Source organism: Nyctereutes procyonoides, unplaced genomic scaffold (assembly GCF_905146905.1).
Source record: "Nyctereutes procyonoides isolate TBG_1078 unplaced genomic scaffold, NYPRO_anot_genome, whole genome shotgun sequence".
In the NCBI taxonomy this organism is placed as follows: Eukaryota; Metazoa; Chordata; class Mammalia; order Carnivora; family Canidae; genus Nyctereutes; species Nyctereutes procyonoides.
In genome coordinates, this window is record NW_026575140.1 from 44,833,775 (window position 1) to 44,858,177 (window position 24,403).

At 35.6% G+C, this 24,403-nt stretch overlaps 1 protein-coding gene across 5 annotated transcripts in view; it reads left to right on the forward strand.

Annotated features, from left to right (window-relative positions):
* LEPR (leptin receptor) overlaps positions 1-24,403 on the forward strand; it is a 92,633-nt gene that overhangs the window by 22,874 nt on the left and 45,356 nt on the right. For all 5 annotated transcript variants that reach the window (XM_055305886.1, XM_055305890.1, XM_055305889.1 and 2 more), the window contains 4 exons: positions 112-171; positions 3,748-4,077; positions 6,278-6,401; positions 22,507-22,715. In XM_055305886.1, the coding sequence (XP_055161861.1) occupies positions 132-171; positions 3,748-4,077; positions 6,278-6,401; positions 22,507-22,715 (703 nt within the window). In that variant the 5' untranslated portion in view covers positions 112-131. The remainder of the gene's footprint in view (positions 1-111; positions 172-3,747; positions 4,078-6,277; positions 6,402-22,506; positions 22,716-24,403) is intronic.

The following is a 24,403-nucleotide window of genomic DNA, read 5'->3' on the forward strand; positions in this document are numbered from 1 at the left end:
TATTCATAATCCTTTTCATTTTATATTTTCCCAGACAGCTTGTATAGATGTCAGTTGTTGTTTTTTTTGTGTGCGTGTGTGTGTATTTGTTTTGGATGTACTATTTTTCAGGTCTACTTCTCTGAAGTAAGATGACTTGTCAAAAATTCTGTGTGGCTTTGTTACATTGGGGTAAGTAATTTGCTTTCTAAATGTCCATGTATAAGAGATTTTGCCCTTAGAGATGTGCTGTTTCTTTTATTGGTTAGCAGAATTTTCCTTGTTTACAGTTAGGAATTCTCATGCTCATTATCAAAAACACAAATCAAACAAAAGTGTTAAGTATGAAAATGAAAACCCTTCCCAGTCTCCTGGGAACAACCTGATGTGTAGCTTTCCAGAACTATAACACACAGAAACACACGCAATTCGTATCTATGGTTGCAAAAATAGAATTGGTCTATACACATTGTTCTGTGTTTTTCTGCTTAATAGTTTTTCAATTTATCATGATGGCTTTTTTTTTTTTACTGAGTACTTACTGATACACTTATTCATTTAATGGTCGCATAACAATGAACTGTATGAATATGCCTTAATTTATTAATCTATTTGACCAACTCCCCATTGATAGACATTTCTTTTTCTGTAACAAATAATTGAAATCCATATACATATATCTTTATATATTTGGGAGAATAGTCCTGTTGATTAATTATTAAGGAGGAAGTTCTATGTTAAATAGTATGAACATTTAAAAATTCGATAGGTACTGTGAAATCTTCTCCACAAAGCTTGGTACTATTTGCAGTACTAACACAAATATATGAATGCTATCCGATTGCATTTCTGTCAAAGATGTATATTATCATTCTTTTACCTCTTTGCCCTATCAGATAAGGCAAACATGACACATCTCTTTTCAGTTTTATTTATTTGATTATTTGTGAGGTTGAGCACTGTTTATTGACCATTTATATTTCTTATGAGATTTTCTAAATCATATACTTTGATCATTTTGTTGTTGTATTTTATCATAGTGAGTTTTAGAAATTTCTAAAATGTACCTGATATTTAGTTCTGTATTAGTCCGGATTCTCCAGGAAACAGAATCAGTAGGATTTAGAGACAGGGAGAGAGAGAGACAGAGAGACAGAGAGAGACAGAGAGGGAGAGAGAGAGAGATTTATTATAAGGACGTCGCTCACAAGATTGTGGAGGTGAAAAAGTCCCATGATGTGCGGTTGGTAGGCTGGATACCCAGGAGACCTGATGTTTTAGTTTGAATCTGAAGAAAAGGAAAGGAAAGGAAAGTCCAAAGGAAAGAAAAGACTGATGTTAATGTTAAGGTCATCCACAACGTCCTCACAGATACACAACAAACTAATGTTTGACCAAATGAGCGAACGTTCCATGGACTTAGACAAGTTGACACATAACCTTGATCATCATAAGCCCTTAACGATTTATTATGTTTTGCAAATTTTTTCTTCCTGCCCATTGTCTGTTATTTAACTTTGTTTTCTTTTACAATACAGAACATTTATGTACGCACACCAACACATGTGTAGAAATAAGATACAGTGACACTTAAATGTTTTAATTTTAATTTAGTAAATGTAGCAGCATTAAATTACAAATGTATATATAGATATCGGATTGGTAGTAAAGCTTTAAATTTCTATATCAAGAAGCAGTTTACTTGGTGATAATATTTAAAACATATGGCTATGACACAAAATAATGAGTTTATTCTCACATGGAAGGGAGATGCCGTTTTAAGTGCTATTCCACATTATAACTCTGGTACACAATGACAAGTATAATGCTATAAGGGGATATTATCAAGGAATGGTGTTTACATTGAAAATTTCCATCTTGAATACCACTAGAAGAAGAATTAAGTGTGTACTAGACTTCTTCCTACCCATTGCAGGAGTATATCCTCAAGAGAAAGCTTACAGAGGTTTTTTAAAATGTCATTATTTTAACTACTGTGAACCATAGCATGCTTCTGTTTGAAATTAGTGCCAGTGACTTTTGAGCATACTATTCTCACTTGTTTCTTACTGCATTCTAAAGATACTCTGATTTAAAAAACCCTCAAATCATCTAATTTAGGTTATGTTTCAAGTTTTTAAAATTAAAACAGGCTATTTTTAACAAAAATTTTTAACAAAACCGATTTATTTTTAACAAAACCCATTTTATCTGGCAATCATATTGGGAGATAATGCAGCTGTCTGCCTCTGGGTCACCTAGTTCTAAGCATCTCCTTGGCTAATCCAATTTGAAAGTACTCTTAGGAGCTTCTCTACAAGTCTTCCTTGTTCTGCATACTGTTCTTCCTTCTTGTAGGCATCTATATCTATGTCTGTGACATTTGTTGTTACATTTAAAATTTCAAATACTTTGAGGGTTTTAGGCTTATTTCAGTTCAGAGGACTGAATCTTCCATGTGCACCTAGAAAATGTGCTTTTAATTAATACCAACAAATATTCATAGTTTTGCAAAACCCAAGAAATAACCTATTTTTATTGAGATGTTATAATTTCAGAAGCATATGTTAGAAAGATGAAGTCCAAAGGAACACAATTGTAATGAAGAGTCACTTTTAGTGATATTATGATACCTAATTGTTATCAGTGTGGGCAAAATAATATTAGTTGTGTTAGTCACGTTTGATTTAATTTTTGCATCTGGTACATTTTTACGTTAGTTTTTTATTATGGAAAAGTTTAGAAATCAAACTTTAACAGTCATTACATATTTAGATATTTTTACATATATTACTTTTATAATTTAAAACTTTTTTTGTGAATTATTTTTTAATTGCTATTTTCTTAAATTTACTCTAATTCTTCAAAATTCTCATTCCATGCAAATACATGCTAAATTCTCAGAATTCTCATTCTACATTGGTTTGTATATGAGGCAACACAACTGTTGAATAGTATGAGTAGCTTGTAAAAGAAAGAATTATTGAGAATTAATTATTATTTTATTTTCAAACAATTACTTATTAAAAACCAACTACCACTTTTGAGAATTTTTTGGAGTACAAGATTATATAATTATTCTTAATTTTTGCATGTCTAAAAAGTGAGAATTGTCTGTAATAAGCAATAGAATTTTCCTGTCATTGTATATTGATTCTTGGAGAGTGCATTAAGCACATGTCTTATACAGTGTCATATATCTAAGGATCATGGGCAGATTCAAGAGATCATCCAACTGTATTGTTTTTTTTTTTTTTTTATTTACATCCAACTGTATTGATGTTGAAGAAAAACCCTTTCTAAAAGCTCTCATCGTGCTAAAATATTGGTATAATTTCTTTAAGAAATATTAAAACAATACTTTAATATTTGTTTATAAAATTGCACATCTAAAAAAATTAAAAAAAATAAAAAATTGCACATCTAGATATTTCCACTTTTACTGAAAGTTTATTAGAATAATCTTTTTTAGAAAAAGTAATTGCTATATTCTTAATTAAAATATAAACAGAATGCTAGATTAATGAGGAAAATGAAGCATGAATTTTCAAAAAGAAGTGTTAAAGAGTAAGGTTTTTCTCCATAAATTAATGGATCCTTTCAAGTATAACACATTGTGTAATAGAAGCTCTGCATTATGCACAGATTGAGCACTTAGAAAGGTAAATAATTACTGTTGAGTACACATGGCTTAATCTTAGCTACTTCCTATTTACGTCTTAGTCAAAATGATTGTTTTTCTATGTATCTTTTTTAATATCCCAACAGAATTCATTTATTTGACAACTGCATTTAACTTGGCATATCCAATTACTCCCTGGAGATTTAAGTTGTCTTGCATGCCACCAAATACAACCTATGACTTCCTTTTGCCTACTGGAATCTCAAGGAACACTTCCAATTTGAATGAACATTATGAGGCAGTTGTTGAAGCTAAATTAAATTCAAGTAGTACCTACATTTCTAATTTATCTTCCAAAACAACTTTCCACTGTTGCTTCTGGAGCAAGGAAGATAAAAACTGTTCTGTCCATGCAGACAACAAGGAAGGGAAGGCATTTGTTTCAACAGTGAATTCTTTAGTTTTTCAACAAACAGGTAAGTATTTTAATGTTCCAAGCATTAGCTATTATTTAACTATTTTAAACAAAATGTTTTCATTCTCTGAATCCTGTATGAAATAGATGTCATATGGATGGGATTCTTAACACATATCATCATTTTATGTTAGTAATAAAGTTATTATTTATCATGTGACAAAACCAATGAGCCCTGAATTTTTTTACATCTTATAAAAATGCAATGAGGGAACTCTTTTACCCATAAATCCATTTCTTGTAATCTTCTGAATTTGCTTTAAAATAGAAAAAGCACACCTTATTTTGTTGGATAGATAAAATATTCAACACATGAATATTGGGGGTGCATGGGTAGCTCTCGGTTAAGCATCTGCCTTCACCTTGGGCCATGATCCCAGGGTCCTGAGATTGAGCCGGGATCAGTAGGGTGTCTGCTTCTCTCTCTCCCCTTACCCCTCCCTCATCCCTGGCTCCTCGTGTTCTCTCTCTCTCTCTCTCTCTCTCCCCCTTTCCCTCTCTCAATAAATAAAATCTTAAAAAATTCAACTGTTGAATTAATTAAATTTTAAAGTACTTATAAATAATATTTGTTCAAGCAAGAAATCTCTCTGTAGCCAATTATGTACTTTAAATCAAGGGGATTTTGCTGTTTAAGTATAATGCATACTGAATGTAGCTAGTGCCATTAATAATTCTGTATCTGGAAATCAAAACCACGAAATCATTCCCAAGCCTTCTGGAAAAGCTAATGGAGCAGTCAATTGATTCAATAATACAAAGAGACCTACAGTATGAAAATAAAGGCACACATAAATATAGCACTCCTATAAAGGGTTAATCAGAATTTCTCAATCTCAACATTATTAACATTTTGGCCCAGACAATTCTTGATTATGGGGGGTTGTTCTGTGCATTGTAGGATGTTTAGCAATATCCCTGGCTTCTACCTACTAGATGCCAGTAGCTCCTTCCCCAAAACGTTATCTCCAAACATTACCAGATGCTCCTGAGGGTCAAACTGCCCTTGGTTGAGCATTACTAATTAGATGGAAGAAATACTCCAATTTATTGAAATCAGCTTGGGGATAAGAATAAAGCATAAATACATAATTAGAGTTTTAAAACAAGTTAGTAGTAACTCCTAGTGTCTCCAACTGAGTCTATGGCCATTAATCAATAAAATTCATTTAATTTTAAGTGAGTCTTTTTTTTAATTTGTAGGGGAACTTAACTTAGCCTTCAGCAATTATTAAATATACCAAGAGTGAACTTAAGGCAGGGTCTTCGTGACGAGCTTTGAAATGATCAAAAATGTTAGTACTTTGTTCAGTTTTCAAGAGGAATGATTATGATGCTATAGATTTAAATTTTACACATAAAACTTACATAACTAGCCACTTCTTAATGATTTTAAGTTTTTGTAACTAAAATTGACAGATTATGTGATAGTTACTGAAGATTTCAACTGATTATTCTACCAAGCATGCTGTTTACTTCATAAGAGGGGGGCACTTGATGGAATGAGCATTGGGTGTTATGCTATATGTTGGCAAATTGAACTCCAATAAAAATAATACAAAAAAAAAAAAAAAAAGAGCTCAACAGTTTTGTAAAATCCCTACCAGCTAGAAATCCTCAGGTTTGGGGAAATATGTTAGTGTTGTATTAAGTTAGTCATTATTTGTAGTTGTTGCTATTCTTGCCTTTTAAATTACAAATCACCAGTAATTTTTTATCAGGTGTGTTTTTCCATGCACAGTGAAGTAAACTTGCATCAGTTATATTTGGGGCCAATAATAATACAATAGCAAGAATTTGAGATATGAATCATCTAGTTCACATCTGAATCACTGTGCCTTTATTGCTAAAGCAGATACATAAAAATCACTCCACATTTACTTGTACCTTGATATTGACTATGTTCTTTTCTGTTGGAAAGCAAGCATGTGACTTTTGAGGCCTTTGTCCTCCTTAAGTAGTTCAAGATTTAAAAAAAAAGTGTGAGACTTTACTTCCTTTACTTTACCAAAAAGAAACTAGGGGCCTAAGGGCCTAGGTGACTTGGGCAGATACATACCACTGGTTAGAGCTGGCTCTTTTTCTCTCGGAATAGGCAGTGAAAGTTGTGTCTGAACACTGGTAAATTTAATTTAGTTCTCCTCTTTCACTGAGTTGTTCAGAATGTTTTTCAGATTTAATATAGTTTATTTTTAATTCAGGTGCAAACTGGAACATACAGTGCTGGATGAAAGAGGACTTGAAATTATTCATCTGTTATATGGAGTCATTATTTAAGAATCCTTTCAAGACCTATGACCTTAAGGTCCATCTTTTATATGTTTTGTAAGTACCAAATAAATTAATTTGGAAATTTCTACAACCCCATTTTTTTTTAAATGCAAGACGTTCCATATATAGAAGTGGATTATGAAAACTCTCCTATCCCTACATTTCATTTTGTATATATGTTCATTTCTAGAAGGCAGTTTTATATAGTTTTTCATGCAATATTCATCTCTATTAGGTTTCCTCTTTGCTCCTCCTGTTGATTATTTTTATTGTTTTGTTGATTAAGGTAGCAAGACACCGCAGTTATGGATGGGCATATATTCTGAAAGAAATATGAACTCAACTCAGGGGTCTTAGGTATTTGATTGGAGGAGAAAGCTTGTTATGCATTTCTTTTTCATGGAATTTTTTTTCATGTTTGATGATTTTATTAGCTTAAAAATATAAGTGCTTGATATTTGTGCTAGCTAGAGAGCCAAGATGGTAGTTTTTATAGCCATACACTCACAATTCCAGCTAATACATCATTCAAGTTTTCTAATAACTCCAGTGATAATACATATATTTCCATGTGAATTTTAGCTCTTTAAAATTTTTTCTAATTTCCTCTTTTATGTGATGCTTAAGGAGAAAGAGACTCATTTCCTTCAGTTCTGTAGTTATTGAGATCATACCATTAAGGAGTGATGTGCTAGAAACTGCCCATATAAACATGAGTCAAGATAGAAGGTAGAATGGTGGTTACCAGGGACTAGGGGTAGGAGTAATGGGGAGTTCTTGTTTAAATATGTATAGAGTTTTAGTTTGGGAAGGTGAGAAGTGTTCTGAAGTTAGATGGTGGTGATGATTACCCAACAACGTGAAAGTACTACTGTCACTGAGCTGTACACTCAAAATGGTAAATTTTATGTTACGTGTATTTTAAATAAAATAATTAAATTAATTATATATTTAAATATATTTTAAATTAAAATAATATTTAAAGGAAGCAAATATATTAAAAATAATAGTTATGATCTCTGCCTTGAATGCATCACAGGCTAGTTAGTGATGGGGGCAGATATGCACATAGCGTCAGTTTTAGTGGTTACTATTGTATGTTAGGTAGGTACATGAAGCCATGGGAGCACAAGGTTATTGGGAAGCCTTAGGTGGGGATGTCTGGTGCAGCTGAATTCTAGATGACTCTGGAAGCCCCTGCTAGCTCCTCCTTTGTACAATTCTCTTTATGGTCAGAGTCCTAAATGGAACTATTTGATTGGTGGGAATGTGCCCCTAGCTGCCAGTATTTGTGCTGTATGAAATATTAGATTTTCCAGACAAATTCTGGGCAGCAGGAAACCTAGATACATGTTCACAACAGAAATGACTGAGCTGTGTATCTCTAGAGGCTCACAAAGTAGCTGAGGTTGTAAAGTGGGAAAGATTAGAGTAGTAATTAGTAATGTATAGCCAAGGGTGGACATTTAAAGGATAGGAAAAGAATAAGCTTGTTTCTAGTCTATAGATAATGACCCAGCAGAGAGAGAAAGTCTGAAGATAGGTAGAAGAGGATCCTTTGAAGGTCTATGACAGAGTGAATATTTAAAAAAGCAAGTTCCAGGAAAAGAGCACAGTTGGAAGGTTGATCTTAAAATGAAGGAGGCTCACTTTGACTTTGACTGATGAGGAAAGAAAGGAAGTACTCTTTTGGGTGGAGATATATATTTGAAGTTTGGAGCAGTACGTTTCCTGCTTTATTGAAAAAAATAGATTTTAGCTCAGAGAAAAGAATTCATTTGCAATGTAGCACATTCCTATGATGACCTAAATATTTTGGATGGTGATCAGAAACTTGCTGGGTGCCTATTCAAGAAAATTTCAAACGTTATCGGCAAGCTAGGGCAATGTGCTTGGTGTTAAAGCTCTGTGACTATGTATAAGGATTTAAATTTTATTATGTATAGATTATAGTTATGTCTTGAGGTCTGCATTTTCAGAAAAGATACGCGTGAACATATCAGAACAGTACAAAATTACATAGTAACTTAGCTAGAGCTGAGAATTTTCACTTCACTTCACTTGACTACACAAGTAGCCATTGGTCTATTCATCTAAATGGTCAGACCCAGAAAAGTGAGAAAATTATGATAAATTAACTAGATTTTTCAACTTTCTCATATGATGAATTTAGCAGATTCTTTTGACCTGCTTTTTATTTTTATTGTTTTCTTTCTTTCTTTCTTTTTTTTTTTTTTTGAAAAGGAGGGGCGTGGGGTAGGGACAGAGGGAGAGAGAGAATCTTAAGCAGGCTCCATGCCCAGTGGGGAGCCTGACTCAGGGCTCCATCCCACTACTCTGAGATCATGACTTGCACCAAAATCAAGTTAGGAACTTAGCTGACTGAGCCACCCAGGTACCCCAACCTGCTTTTATTTTGAACTCAGGTTTCTAAAAATATATCAGTACAGGAAAACTTATCATAATTGCATACAATTTGAGAAAGTTTGTGGGGTTTTTTTCCTTTTCTTTTTTAAGAATTTTTTAACACATTAATTGTTCTCTTCTTTGTATGATTTGGTTAAATTGTCCATTTTTACCAATTGTTACATACTGTTTCTGTCTTGAATTCTGTTGTGTACATCTTTGGGCACTGTATCTCCAAATAATTTAAATAAGACTCTTCAGATCAGGAGGAAGAGATAGTCAGTATAATGAACAATTCCCTCCTTTCCATGAGAGGGAAAATGCATAAAGGTAGTTACTGTAAGAAGAGTTTTTAATCAAAATCCCCTTCTGTAGACATTAGAGAATTCTTGAGGCAATCTTTTAAATGCTTCCATGTGTAAATAAGTATTTTTAAAGGAACTAACACCTAATGTTTATAAGGGATTTGATGCCCTATGCATATGTCCCTTAAGGGAAAGCATTGTTTGAGCTCAGATATTAATGTTTGTCAGAGAATCCAAAGGAGAGATACCATAGAAATGTGCTACTTTGGAACTGCTTTAGGGCATTTTATCTTTGACCTGGAAGAGAAATCCTTTTCTTCCTTTGTGAGATGTCTCCTGTGTGTACCAGCCTCTGAGCTGAGTATGGGGAACCATGCTGAACCACTCAGACACAGCCCTTGTCCTCCTGGAATTAACAGTAAAGACAAAGAATATAACAAAGTTTGAAAATGCTGTGATATAATAAACATAGAGACTTGTGAAAACATATACAGAGTATTAGAAGTATCTGCCTGGATTACAAGGGGACAGGGAATGAGCCAGGTTGAGTGAGGAGTATTTGCAAAGTCCCACAGTCATATCTGGACATTTGAGGATATAAAAAATTAAGTATGCTTGGGTTATAAAGCTGGGGAATGGTGAGAAATCAAGGTGGATGAATAAGAGTCATCCAAGGAGTTTGCACTCTTGTAACTGCTAACATCTAGTTTACTTTGTCTCTTTACTATTACCCCCTCCGCATATCATCCATATGGATGATCTTCAATTTCTTGAAGGCTTTACTTTCCTTGTTCTTGTTTCTTCACTCTGCCTAGTTCACCCATTTTCATGGCCCTCTTCTAGACCTTGTCACTACTGGTAAGAATGCTGTCTGTAATTTCAGTTTCAGGGATCCTACTCTTTGACCATCTCCCCCTCTTCCTCACCTTAGGCTTATTCCCTCTATTACCTCACCCTCAGAAATAATTCTTCATGTTTCTCGGCTCTGTCTCCTGAGTTTCTTTTTCATGAAAGACAGAGGTATCTCTGCTGCAGCAGGGGGAGGGGGAGGAGCAGGAGTTCTCAGCATGCTTCCATCAGCACAATTTTGGGAGTCCAGTGGCTTCGATTCATTCTGTACCCATTCAGTCTGAACTAGCCACGTTCTCTCACAAGACAACACAGCCTCCTGTGAATCTCATGGGAGTTTACCCCTTTAGATAAAAGCCCACAGATCTTTTAGAGATAAGCCCTTCTTTGCCTTCTCTTTGATCTTTGCTTGGGAGCCATTTCCTAGAGGTGCCATCTTCGCCATCTGGAGAGGCTGGGCATCTCTCAAGACGTGTTTTCTTTTGTTTGACAGTCCTTTGCTCAGTGGTCTATCTCTTCTTGTGGCAAGAAGAAAACAAGGGGCACCTTCACCACCTGCTTGGCAGTCTGCTGCAGCAGATCCACCAGTTCGGGAGATATACTTCCTGCTGCCCAGGGAACTGTAGATGTGTGGCTTAGCTTTCTGCCATTATGTAAGACTCTCTTTCCTCTAAGATCCAGTCTGTGTTCCTCACTTGCTTGTGTGCCCTCACTGGCAGTGTCCTCAAACTCCACATTTCCACTCACAGTCTATTCAAGGCAGTTGAGGCTTTCTTTATCATGCTTCTCCAATTGTTCCAGCTTCTGTCGTCACCAGACTCTAAGGCCACTTCCACTTTTGCAGGTGTATTTTTTTTTAAGATTTTATTTACTTATTCATGAGAGACACAAACAGAGAGAGACAGAGACACAGGCAGAGGGAGGAACAGGCTCCACGCAGGGAGCTCGATGTGGAACTCGATCCTGGAACCCCGGGATCATGCCCTGAGCCAAAGGCAGACGCTCAAGCTCAACCGCTGAGCCACCCAGGTGTCTCTGCAGGTTTATTTCTATGACAGCATCCCATTTCCAGGTACCAATACCTGCCTTGGTTCTCTATGCTATATAATAAGCTACCCCGAGTTTAGTGGCTTCTAACAACAATCATTTATCATCTCACAGGCCCTGTGGGTCAGGAATCTAGGAGCAGATTAGCTGGGGCCACTTGCCTTAAGGTCTTTCACAAGGTTCTTCCCAGGCTGGGACTGCAGGTCTCCTTCAATTCCTTGTCTGTGGATTTCTCCATAGAATACCTTACAACATGGCAGCTGGCTTCCCTGAGAGGGAGCCGGAGACGCTCCCCAATGACCTTGCTTTTGATTTGCAGCAGGAAATTAGGGGGAGGTTAGCTTCTCTTATAATTGCTTTTCTCACCAACATCTACGCCTGCTCACATCAGTGCCCATGCAGTTTCTTTCTCTTCTTTAATTATGGATGAGTTCTCTGGGTTCCAATCTAAAGTGAATCCTTTCTCATGTGTTTTGAGTCCCATCCCCTGTAGCTTACTCAAGGACTTTGCTTTTGCAATGATCTCTCTTTCTTGTATCATCAAGTTTTCCTCTCAGCTGATAAACATGCTGTAGTAATTCCTATTTAAGACATAGATCACACATTCCATCAAGTAACCACCCCATTCCACTGCTTCCTTTAAAGAAAACCAAGTTTTGAACTGTTTGAATATATTAGATTTTCAGAAGCTAATATATAAAGTCAAAAGTGGTTTCTGGTTATGAGGGAATAATACAGTCTGGGATTACTCTTCTGACTCTCCTGTCATAAATAACCAGAGAACATGATAAAATGTGGGAAACATCTGTTTCAAGCTACAGGACAAAAGCAGAACAGAACTGTGATACCTAAGGAAACAAAGTGAATCCTGAATTACTCAGATTTGCTGGACTAAAGGCAATTTCCAGAACCTGGCACAGGGCTGGGAAACTGTAGTAGAACCCAGTGATAATGCTGGATCAAGGAGACAGAAATAGGAATTCAGAGAGCCTAAGGAGGCTTGAGTTTGTGAGGCAGAGGACTTGAAGCAGGGAGTATGCAGAATTAGTACTGGGGTCCCCTTCACTCTTTTACTGATTACTAATCTGTCCCATGATGTTGAGTAAGAAACACTGAGTTGAGTAAGAACCACTAGGAAGAGAATGATCACCAGGAACTGTAAGCTAAACAATTCTCAAAAGTTACATAGGACCAGGAATAATTAAAGTTTCCACCAAGCAGATTGGAGATATTTGTTGAATATCAAATGACAGTCAGTAGAAACCTCATTATAGCCACATTTTAAAAGTGAGGCCAAATTAGCCTTAGTAGCCTTAAGGCTACTGTATCTCCAAAAGAACTTCTAAGAAGCTTGAAAGGTTCAAACTGGTGCCCAGGTAACTTACCCAACTGCCAGAACAAAATCCAACATTCTTTAAAGTAAAACAATACAGTCCAACACTCAAAAATCTCATATTCATGATGTCTGACATCTAGTAAAAAATGGCAACACACATGAAAGAACAGGAAAATACAGCCCCTAGCCAGGAGGAAAAGAAACATCAATCCATAGAAATAGGTCCAGAAATGAGAGGGATAATAAAATTAGCAGGCAAGGGTGGCTATTACAATGTTCCACATGCTTAGGGATATAAAGGAAAACAGGAATAAAATGAGAAGAGAAATTGGTAATATAGAAAAGAACTGACTGTAATTTTAGAGAAGAAAAATACATTATTTGTAAAGTAAACAAAAGTACCCAATATAAACTAGAACATTTTAGGGCTAGTATCATTAGTGTGTAGAGGCCACAGTGCTGTCTCTGTGAGAAGTACATTTTCCATTCTCTTTCCTTCCTTTATTTTCTTCCTTCCTCTTCTCATCCTCCTTCCCTCCTTCTCATCCTTCCTCCTTTCCTGACCAGATGGACTTGTGGATTCTTTATTTTATGGGCTATAATCAGTTGCTATCATTTTTTATTTTATTGTTCAAATTGCCCCATATTTAGCCATTAGGAACTTATTCACTGGCCTCTATGTCCTTTTGATGTGTCCCATCCTTTTTTTCTTTTTTGAGGATTTCCTTACTCTCTAGTACTACAAGACATTTCGAACACAATACACACATGATGTGTATGTATCATATCCACAAATCTATATTTCTATATCTCTGTATAGACATATATTAAAAGCATATATTCTTACTAATATCCTCCATTTTAAAAAATATTTATTTATTTATTTGAGAGAGATTGAGAGTGGGGAAGAGGAGCAGAGGGGGAGAGAGAATCTCAAGCAGATTCTCTGCTTGAACAAGGAACCTGATGCTGGCCCCCATCTCAGGACGCTGAGATCATGACCTGAGCAAAACCAAGAATCTGACGCTCAACCAGCTGAGCTACCCAGGCACCCATAATGTCTCCCATTATAGTCCAAAAACCATAGGATCCATTCCAGGTTTCCTTTTTTTTTCTTCCTTTTTTCCTTCTTTCCTCTTTTCTCCCCTCTCCTCCTCTCCTTCCTCTTTATCCTTCCCCTTCCCCTCTTTCTTTTTTCTCTATTTTCCCAGCAGTAAGAAATCTGGCTTCCACTTCCCACAATTTATAACCCATTTGCTTAGTCCTAGAATACATGTAAAGTAGTTTTGGAATTGCTAACCTACACCACTGTGAAAAACAAGGGTACTAGCTAGAGTACAATATTTCCTTTTTTTAAATCTTTTTTTTTTAAAGATTTTGTTTATTTATTTATTATTCATTCATTCATTCATTCATGAGAGATACAGAGAAAGAGGCAGAGACACAGGCAGAGGGAGAAGCAGGCTCCCTGTGGGGATCCCCATGCGGGACTCCATCCTAGGATCCTGGCATCATGCCCTGAGTCAAAGGCAGATGTTCAACTGCTGAGCCACTCAGGTACCCCTGAGTACAATATTTCTGTACACTCATTTTGCCTTTGCTAAAGCTGAAGGTTACGTGATCAAAATACTATGTCCCAAAGTTAATTAAGATATTCCCTCCTCCTCTACCCCTGTGGTTATATTGTTAACTTGATATATGCTAAGATTCATTTGCTTTAGTTAGCATTCTTCTTTTCCTTTTCTTTTTCCTTTTCTCCCTTTCATCTTTGTTGATTTTCCATTTGTTTGGTAATATCTTACATCTGAAGAGTACTTTGAGTTTTATAAAATGCTTCTTAAGCTTGTCTCCTTGATGAAATTTATCTAGCCATTACTTTTCACTTGGGCCTGATTCATAAGATCTGAAGTGGAGCCAGTAGTTTGCATTTTTATCAAGTTCCAGAGGATGTTGATGCTACTGGTTTGGGGCTAACGCTTGGAGAATCAATCTATGGCTCCTACTGAAAACAGGTTTCTTAGCTCCAGACCAACTGAATTCTCCATGGAGAGTCTAGGACTCTATTTTTAACAAGGCTCCAGGTGATTCTGATGATGAGACTAGTCTGTAACACTAATTTGGTCTTTGAGCTTTGGGGGATTGGTAAAGTAGACTTTTTGGGTAACAAAATTTATTTATTTAAAATAAATGACTTGATCAAATGATATACAAAAGTAACTGTTCTAAACAATTCCTATGTACACATTTGTCCACCCTAGTTTGCTCTCAGTTTATGTCACAGTCAGGACTGGGTGGCACCCATTTGATGTTATTCTTGTAATAATTTAGCATAGATCTTTGCTTAGAGAAGTTTTAATATATTCATAGAAAAATAATTCTGGGAACAAATAATTTGAAGGTCAGAGGATAGAATGTGCTCTCTCTGTAAACCACTGTGGCTATCAAAAATGAAATTTTGGTACTAAATATATATCTAACTTCTGACCAGAAAATAGCCCATATGATGAAATTTGCAAAGAAGCCAAATTTAAAATTTGAGAAGTCTTTTTTTTTTTGGTTTAGTTTTTACTATTTTCACTTTTAAGTAAAGTTTGTTCACATACAGAGAAATTAAATAATTGTGGCACTGAATTAGTGTATGTTGGCAAGGCATAAGATACTTTGCTGCATAAAAATTTTTCAAGGATTTTGGAAATTCTTTTTTTTTTAAAGATTTTATTTATTTATTCATGAGAGACACACACACAGAGGCAGAGACATAGGCAGAGGGAGAAGCAAGCTCCCCATGGGGAGCTTGACTTGAGACCCGATCCCGGGGCTCCAGAATCACAACCTGAACCAAAGGCAGAAGCTCAACCAGTGAGCCACCCAGGTGTCCCGATTTCAGAAATTCTTAAGTTTGGTTTAAGTCAATGTCTCTCCTTATTTTAAAAATTTGATTACCAATTTAATCCTTATGCTTTAAATTATCAAAATTTAGAGTAGTTGTTTGATGTTTACAAATACTTCAAACTTCTTTTAGAAGATGAAAGTAGTTCTTAGGCTGACTTTGACAAGTAACGAGGCTTGTGTATTCCAGTTTCTACACAAACTTTGAAAAGTTTATGCTCTCATAAATATGAGAAATATCTAATATTTTCTTCAAGGAAAAAGTAATTTCAAATAATCCTCTAATTCTTTAAAGTTCTGATTTATAGAAATGTTAAGGTGCTTCAGATTATAGTTGTTTTTTTAGTTGTGGCCACTAAGGAATTAATCCCCTACATAAAATAATAAAACGGCAACAGTAACAGTGTCTTGTGATAATAAGACACCTTGGGTATAATGAAATGAGCAATGAACATGGAAGCACAAGACATCAGACAAGTTTAAGGACTACATTGTCTCTGAGCCTCACTTTCTCACTTAGAAAGTAGGTGATAGGGGATCCCTGGGTGGCGCAGCGGTTTGGCGCCTGCCTTTGGCCCAGGGCGCGATCCTGGAGACCCGGGATCGAGTCCCACGTCGGGCTCCCGGTGCATGGAGCCTGCTTCTCCCTCTGCCTGTGTCTCTGCCTCTCTCTCTCTCTCTGTGACTATCATAAATAAATAAAAATTTAAAAAAAAAAAAAAAAAAAAGAAAGTAGGTGATACTAGTTCCCTCATAAGGTAGTTTGAAAAATTAAATTAGTGATTCTCAGGGTGTTTGTGTAAATTGTAAATATGCTATAAAATGAAATATGATATATTTAATATGGATTCTGTATTTTTTGCCCATCAAGTTCCCACCAGTAGGGAGTACAAAATGTTTCTGGCCAATAGCTGGGATTGAAAATTTTTTCTTAAAGGGTCAGATAGCAAATATTTTAGACTTTTCAGGCCAAACTCTCTTTCGTACAACCTTGTAGTTATAGTTAATATGTAAATGAATAAGCATAACTAATTTTATGGACACTGAAATTTGAATATTCTATAATTATCATATATCATGGGACATTCTTCCTTTTTTAAAAAACCATTGGTAATGTAAGAAACCATTCTTAGCTCACAGGCTGTACAAAAACAGGTATATTTGGCCTGTGGCTGTAGTTTCCTTACCCCTGTGAAGGATATTTGAATATTAGTTTTAGATTGATTCTTAGTGTTTCATAATGGGATTATCTGTTGGGGTGCCTTGGGAAATTTCTAAATGGATATGCTTTAAAAAAAACCCAAATAATGAATTACTAAAATAAACATATAAATTACATATAATCATGATTATGAATATATACTATATATTTTCTTTGTATATGTTGAAATTATAAAGAAGTTAACAAGGAGATTGATTAAACAGAGCACACAACAGTGAAGTAATAGAGAAACGAGGTAGTTAATCTAATTGGTAATCAGCCCAATTCTACAATTATCCAGGCTATTTAGAAAAAATGAGGGGATCCTTGGGTGGCTCAGCGGTTTAGTGTCTGCCTTCAGCCCGGGGTGTGATCCTGGGGGCCAGGGATCTAGTCCCACATTGGGCTCCCTGCATGGAGCCTGCTTCTCTCTCTGCCTGTGTTTCTGCCTCTCTCTCTCTCTCTCTCTCTCTCTGTGTCTCTCATGAATAAATAAATAAAATCTTTAAAAAAATGGAATTGGCAAGACCATCTATAGTAAGACAGTGCAATTCTAACCTTTCTTTTTTTAAAAAAAAATTAATTTATTTATTCATGAGAGAGAGAGGGAGGCAAAGACACAGGCAAGAGGGAGAAGCAGGCTCCATGCAGGGAGCCTGATGTGGGTTTCAATGCTGGTACTCCAGAATCATGCCTTGGGCCGAAGGTAGACGCTCAACCGCTGAGCCACCCAGATGTCCCTAACCTTTCTTTTTAAAAAAGAAAAATATCACTAAATTTTCTGTCCTTTAAAAAGTGTTAGTCAAGAATGATGTGCTTATTTTCTATTTAGTTCTATTTTTACTGTAAAATTTGGGAGTTCTTCAAAGTATAACACCATACAAGCATATTTCTGACATAAAATATCACAATTTTTTCAATTTGTTCCATAATCTTTTGATAAAAGCCTTTAATATTTGAAAAACACCTAAAAGGCATAGTGTGATTTTTTAAAAAATAACATTTCATTGGCTTTGTTTAAAGATTTAAATAAAATTGAAAGTGCTAAGTCATTCCAACTCTAATTCCAAATGGTATTTTATGGATCTATAGCACTTTAAGGTTTTCAAAAATACTTTTATGTAATTGTCTTTGATATTTATAACAGCCTTATAAAGATGATGCAGGAATTTTTCTCTGCTTTGTTGATTGTGGAAATCATGGCTCACAAAAAAGAACTTACCTGCCTAATGGTCTTATGGCTCATAAATAAACAGAAGGACTTGATTTTAAGTGTTGGTGTTAATTTACTGTGCTTCCTACAATAATATTATTCCCTATACAGTGCCCAGTAGACTGCTTTACACGTTAAAAGGCCTATAAATGTTATTTCTTGATTGTTTTCTTTTAGGACTAAGGTAATTCTGAAGTCTATCTCAGGAAACTTGAAAATCTATCTTAACTCACATTTAATACTAGTGGTGTATGTATGAAAGATTTGGATCCATTTCTTTCATGTTGTATTGATATCTCAATTCTCAGATATATGCTATTTAGCAGAGTTTCTAAAGCAATGCTTTCTCCACAGTAATTTTTAATTAGTATATTTAGCACTTACAGTTTTTTCCCTACAAAAGGACTGTAAGATTTCTGAAGGCAGTGATCATATCTAAGTATTAATACTCTCTTCGCATCCCCACATTCTTTAAAAAAGATGGAGTGGTTTAGATAGAAGGCAGCAGGTGTTTTTGGACAGAATGGGATAGCTTAAGCAAGACAGGGAAATATTAATTACCCCTGTCCACCACTCCCCACCCCCAACTTCCACCTTAGAGGGTTTTTTTTGTTTGTTTTTTTAAGATTTTATTTATTTATTAGAGAGAGAACAAGCTGGAGGGAGAGCAAAAGAGAATCTGAAGCAGACTCTGCACAGAGCCCGATACGGGACTTGATCCCAAGATCACAAGATCATGACCTGAGCTGAGACCAAGAGTTGGCAGCTTAACCAGTTGAGCCACCCTAGGGCTCCCACCTTAAAGTCTTTTTTATTTACACCTAGATTTAGACTCTCCAGGCAACCAGGCTGATTAAAAAAACTAACACTAATAAATCAGAAATAACAACTCTTTGTTGCATGCCATTATTCTTTTTGCCTTGAGATAGGTAACTCAACCCAGCTAGTTACAGTCACCCACTTACAATGGTTTGATTTATGACAATGATATGGAAGCAATACTCATTCAGTAGAGTTTTGAATTTTGATCTTTTCCCAGGCTGGTGATATGTAGCCCCTCTTGATGTTGGGCAGTGGCAGTTCCTAGTCCGCCACATGACCATGAGGGTAAACAACTGATACACTTAAAACCATTCTCTCTCTCTCTCTCTCTCTCTCTCTCTCTCTCTCTCTATCTCTCCTTCCTTAACTCTCGTATGCTATTCAGTAAATTATGTGAGATGTTCAACATTTTATTACAAGATAGGTTTTGTGTTAGATGATTTTGCCCAACTGTAGGCTAGTGTAAATGTTCTGGGCATGTTTAAGGTAGGCTGGGCTAAGCTATGACATTTGGTAGGTTAGGTGTATTAAATGCATTTCAACTTGGGATATTTCCAGTTTACAATGAGTTTATCAGGAGGTAACCCATCAAGGAAAAACTGTACAGTTACCTTAAAAAAAATATTTTATTTATTTATTTGAGAGAGAGGGTTAGAGATAAATGAGAGAGAGCGCACAAGCGGGGCAGGGGGTGGTTGTTGCAGAGAGGGGAGAAGTAGGCTCCTGACTAAGCAAGGAGCATGAAGCAGGGCTGGATCCCAAGGACCCTGATAATGACCTGAGGTGAAGGTAGACTTTAACCAACTGAGCCATCCAGCCACCCCTGCAATTACTTTTTTTTTTTTCTGCAATTACTTTTTAAGGTTAGTTCACTCATTTGTAGGTTTACAGTGATAGGCAAAGTATTGCTTAAAAAGTTTTTCTTAAATTTTCTTTTTTTGAGTAAACAACTGTGTTGACATAAAATTAATAGACAAACTGTATATATTTACCAGTTTTATTATATATTTAAGGTTTAAACTTGGTAAGTTTTGGTATGTGAAATCACTCATAAAATCATTAACCCTAATAAAGAAAATGAATATACTACCAATCACAGAATTGCTTACTGCCCCTTTGTAACACCATCCACCGCCTGTATCTGTGGCATCCTACCACCCTCATCACCCTCCATTGTCCCCAAGCAATGAATGATCTGCACTGTTACCCAGGTTACTTGGTATTTTATAGAATTTTATATAAATGTGATCATACAGCACTTTTGTCATGCTTTCATACAGCACGATTATTTTCAGATTCATTAATATTGTGTGCATCCACTAGTAGTTCATTCCTTTCTTTTTTGGATATATTTTTTTATTGGAGTTCGATTTGCCAACATATAGCATAACACCCAGTGCCCATCCCGTCAAGTGCCCCCCTCAGTGCCTGTCACCCAGTCACCCCATCCCACCGCCCACCTCCCTTTCCACTACCCCTTGTTCGTTTCCCATAGGTAGGTGTCTCTCATGTTTTGTCACCCTCTCTGATATTTCCTGCTCATTTTCTCTCCTTTCCCCTTTATTCCCTTTCACTATTTTTTATCTTTCCCAAATGAGTGAGACCATATAATGTTTGTCCTTCTCTGATTGACTTACTTCACTCAGCATAATACCCTCCAGGTCCCTCCACATCGAAGCAAATGGTGGATATTTGTCATTTCTAATGGCTGAGGAATATTCCAGTGTATATATAGACCACATCTCCTTTATCCATTCATCTTTTGATGGACACTGAGGCTCCACAGTTTGGCTATTGTGGACATTGCTGCTATAAACATCGGGGTGCAGGTGTCCCGGCGTTTCACTGCATCTGTATCTTTGGGGTAAATCCCCAACAGTGCAATTGCTGGGTTGTAGGGTAGTTCTATTTTTAACTCTTTGAGGAACCTCCACACAGTTTTCCAGAGTGGCTGCACCAGTTCACATTCCCACCAACAGTGCAAGAGGGTTCCCCTTTCTCCACATCCTCTCCTACATTTGTTGTTTCCTGTCTTGTTAATTTTCCCCATTCTCACTGGTGTGAGGTGGTATCTCATTGTGGTTTTGATTTGTATTTTCCTGATGGCAAGTGATGTGGAGCATTTTCTCACGTGCTTGTTGGCCATGTCTATGTCTTCTTTGGTGAAATTTCTGTTCATGTCTTTTTCCCATGTCATTATTGTATTGTTTCTTTGCTGTTGAATTGAATAAGTTCTTTATCGATCTTGGATACTAGCGGTTTATCTGATAGGTCATTTGCAAATATCTTCTCCCATTCTGTAGGTTGTCTTTTAGTTTTGTTGACTGTTTCAGTTCATTCCTTTCCATTGTGAAGTAGCATTCCATTATATGGATATGCCACAATTTGTTTATCCATTCACCTGTTGATAGACATTTGAGTCACTTACCATTTTTGACTGTTACAAATAAAGCTGCTGTCTCTGTGTTCGTTTGTGTATGAGTCTCTGAAAGGACATAGGCTTTCATTTCTCTTGGATGAATACCTGAGATAGAATGTGTAAATCCTATAGAATGTGTAAATCCTATGATAGGTGTAATTTTAACAACTTAAGAAATTACTAAACTGTTTTTACAAAGTGGTACCATTTTACATTCCCACTGGGCAGTGCATTAGAGTTCTAATTTCTTCACTTCCATTAATTAACTTCTGAAATTTTAGCCATTCTAAAAGGTGGATAGTGGTATCATTGTGGTCTTAATTTGCATTTCCTAAATGACTAATGATCTTGGGCTTCTTTTCACATGCTTATTTTCATGTGTTTATCTTCTATGGCTGAGTGCATGGTGAAATCTTCGCCTGTTTTTTAATTGTATTGTTTTATTGAGTTTTGAGAATTCTTTATATCTTCTGGAGACAAGTCCTTTATCAGATAAATAATTGGGAAATATATTCTTTCAGTATATGGCTTGTCTTTTTGTTGCTCCATAGTGTCTTTCTTTCAAAAAATAGAGTTTTCAATCTTGGTAAGAGTCCAGTTTATCAATTTGTTCTTTTATGGATCATGGTTTTGGTGTTGCATCTAAGGAAATGTTACCTTACTCAAGGTCACACATTTTCGTCTCCATGTTCTTGAAGTTTTATGGCTTTAGGTTTCCCGTTTGAACTGATGATCCATTTTGAATTAATTTTTGAATCTGGTGTGAGTATGGATTGAAATTTGTTTTGTTTTGCATATAGATATCCCATTGTTCAGCACAACTTAATGAGAAGATTACCATTTCTTCACAGAGAGAAAGCTCTGTATCCCTGTAGAAAGCTGGTTGCCCATATAGGTGTTGGTCTCTATTCTGTTCCATTAATCTGTTTTTCTGTCTTTATACCAATATTCTGTTAGCTTGATCATTGTGGTTCTTTAGCTATAACCCCTTGTTTTATTATTTTAACAATTGCTTTAAGATTTATGATATAGGTTTTTAACTTATTATAAACTGATGTACCTTTAAGTAATATTATATCAATTAATGTATAGTTTGAGAACATTAAAACTGCATGCTTATATTATGTCTCTTCCCCCCAAACTGGGAGCCAGTGTCATACATTTTACTTCTACCTGTGTTATAAACTCTACACTACATGGTATTATTTTTGCTTTAAGCAGTCAGTAACTATTTACCCTTTTAAAGCTATTTTCAGTTCTTTGTATAGAATCAGACTTCCATCTGCTACCATTTCCTTTTTGTATGATTCCTTTTTGCATTTTTTTAATAATGCAGACCTGTTAGTGACAAATATTTTCAATTTTGGTATGCCTGAAAAAAGCCTTTATTTCATGTTTATTTTGAAAGATATTTTGGGTATAGAGTTTTAGGATCGCAATTTTTCTTTCCTTTCAGTGCTTCACTATTTTCTTCCTGCTATTATTTCTAATGGCTAACCTGCTTTAACCGTTTTCTTTGTGTTTCTGATATAATGTACCCTGTTTTTTCTAGATGCCATTTAAGCTGGATGTCCAAAATAGTTCACCTCAGTTTGGATTTTTGTCATATAGTTTAAATAAATCCAGTCCTGTCACATCTGTGCTGATATTTAGCTCTTCCTTTTTCACATAGGCCTGAAGTGTTAGAAGAGTCACCTCCAGTCCCCCAGAAGGGAAGTTTTCAGATTGTTCCATGCAACTGCAGTGTTCATGACAGCTGTGAATGCCATGTGCCTGTGCCAACAGCCAAACTCAACCACACTCTTCTTATGTATTTGAAAATCACGTTGGGTGGAATAAATTTTCAGTCACCTCTAATGTCAGTTCAGCCCATAAATGTTGGTAAGTTGTGCATTAGAAAGGTAATAGATCTAAACATCAGTCATACAAACAGGTTAAATTTGTGTACAAAATTTTTCAATAGCCTATCTTACTTTGACCAATGTGGTAAGGACAGCAAATGTAGAACTGGGAATCTTAAAAGCAGCTTCTAGAATGTTTTCACAGTAGTATAGATATCTCTGCAATTATAACTTCAGTTCTTTCTTTCTTTTTTAAAGATTTACCTATTTATTTTAGAGAGGGAGAGAGAGTGTGTGCAAGTGCGAGTGAGGGGAGAGGCAGAGAAAGACTTTTTAAGCAGATTCTTCACTGAGCATGCAGTCTGATGAAGGTCTTGATCTCATGACTCTGAGATCATGACCTAAGCAGAAACCAAGAATTGGACACTTACTTAACTTACTGAGTCATTGAGGCCCCCCCCTTAAATTCTTTCTTAAGAACAGTTTTTCTTTCAGTCTTGGATCTGTCTAAATGATATGTATTATTTGGTTGTTACTTTTTCACTTGTCAGATAACAATTTCTAAAAGTAATTAGAAGTTTATTTTTTTATCTTTATTTTATACTTTTTTTATTCCTTCAATAAATATTTCTTAGAAGCTCATGTATGTCAGCCACTGATCTAGGAGTTGGGGAAACAGTGGTGAATGAGACAAAGTTCCTGCCTCAAAAACCAGAGACAAACAATAGTGAGCAGAGAGAAACAATAAAAAAGTAAACAACTAAATAATTTGCTATACAAATCTGATTGTAAGAAAAATCCAAATAGGTAGTGCCATCACATATTTTTAGTGCAAAGATTCTCAGTTTTTTTTGATCAGCTTGAACATATGATTACAAATGTGAATAATATAGGCCATGTTCACTTAAAATATTTAATTTATTAACTTACTTTTATATAGGTATGTATTTTATATATAACATATAACTTAACAGCATTACTATTTTCCCTATTTCCTGAGACCATTATATATAAACTCTTTGCATGCATCTTAGCATCAGTAGATGTCTAGTGACATTAGAGCCACTTTTCCAAGTATCTCACACAAAGTTTGCTACACAACTTCACTGTCATTTCCTTCTAAGTTACTGGGGATATGCCACTTTTTGAATCTGCATGACATCATATTTTAACATTAGGATTTTCAAATAATTTGTTCTCTAGGGTTATATTTGTGGTCTCTACAACATAATTAAAATGCCATCTAAGCAATTCTGTCATGAAGTTATACCACAGGAAAAATATATATGAAATTTATAAAATATTGTTATGTTCTCTTTTAAAAACTAATTCTGTCAGGTGATTTTTAGAAACATTTAGAGCCAAAATTTAATTAAGTATTTAAAAAAATAGTTAAGAGAAGGTGCTATGATAGAGTTTGTAAGAAATTTAAATTTTGTCTTTTCCTCAGAAATAATATTTTTTAAAGATTTTTTATTTATTTATTCATGACAGACACACAGAGAGAGGCAGAGACACAGGCAGAGGGAGAAGCAGGCTCCATGTAGGGAGCCTGACATGGGACGCAATCCCAGGATCACGCCTGGGCTGAAGGCGGCACTAAACTGCTGTGCCACAGGGGCTGCCCAGGGATAATCTTTTGAGAAAAAAAATTTTCCTTATACTTGGGCACATATGATAATGTCCTAAAATGTTAAGTGCCACAAAAGAAATAAGACATGGAGAGGG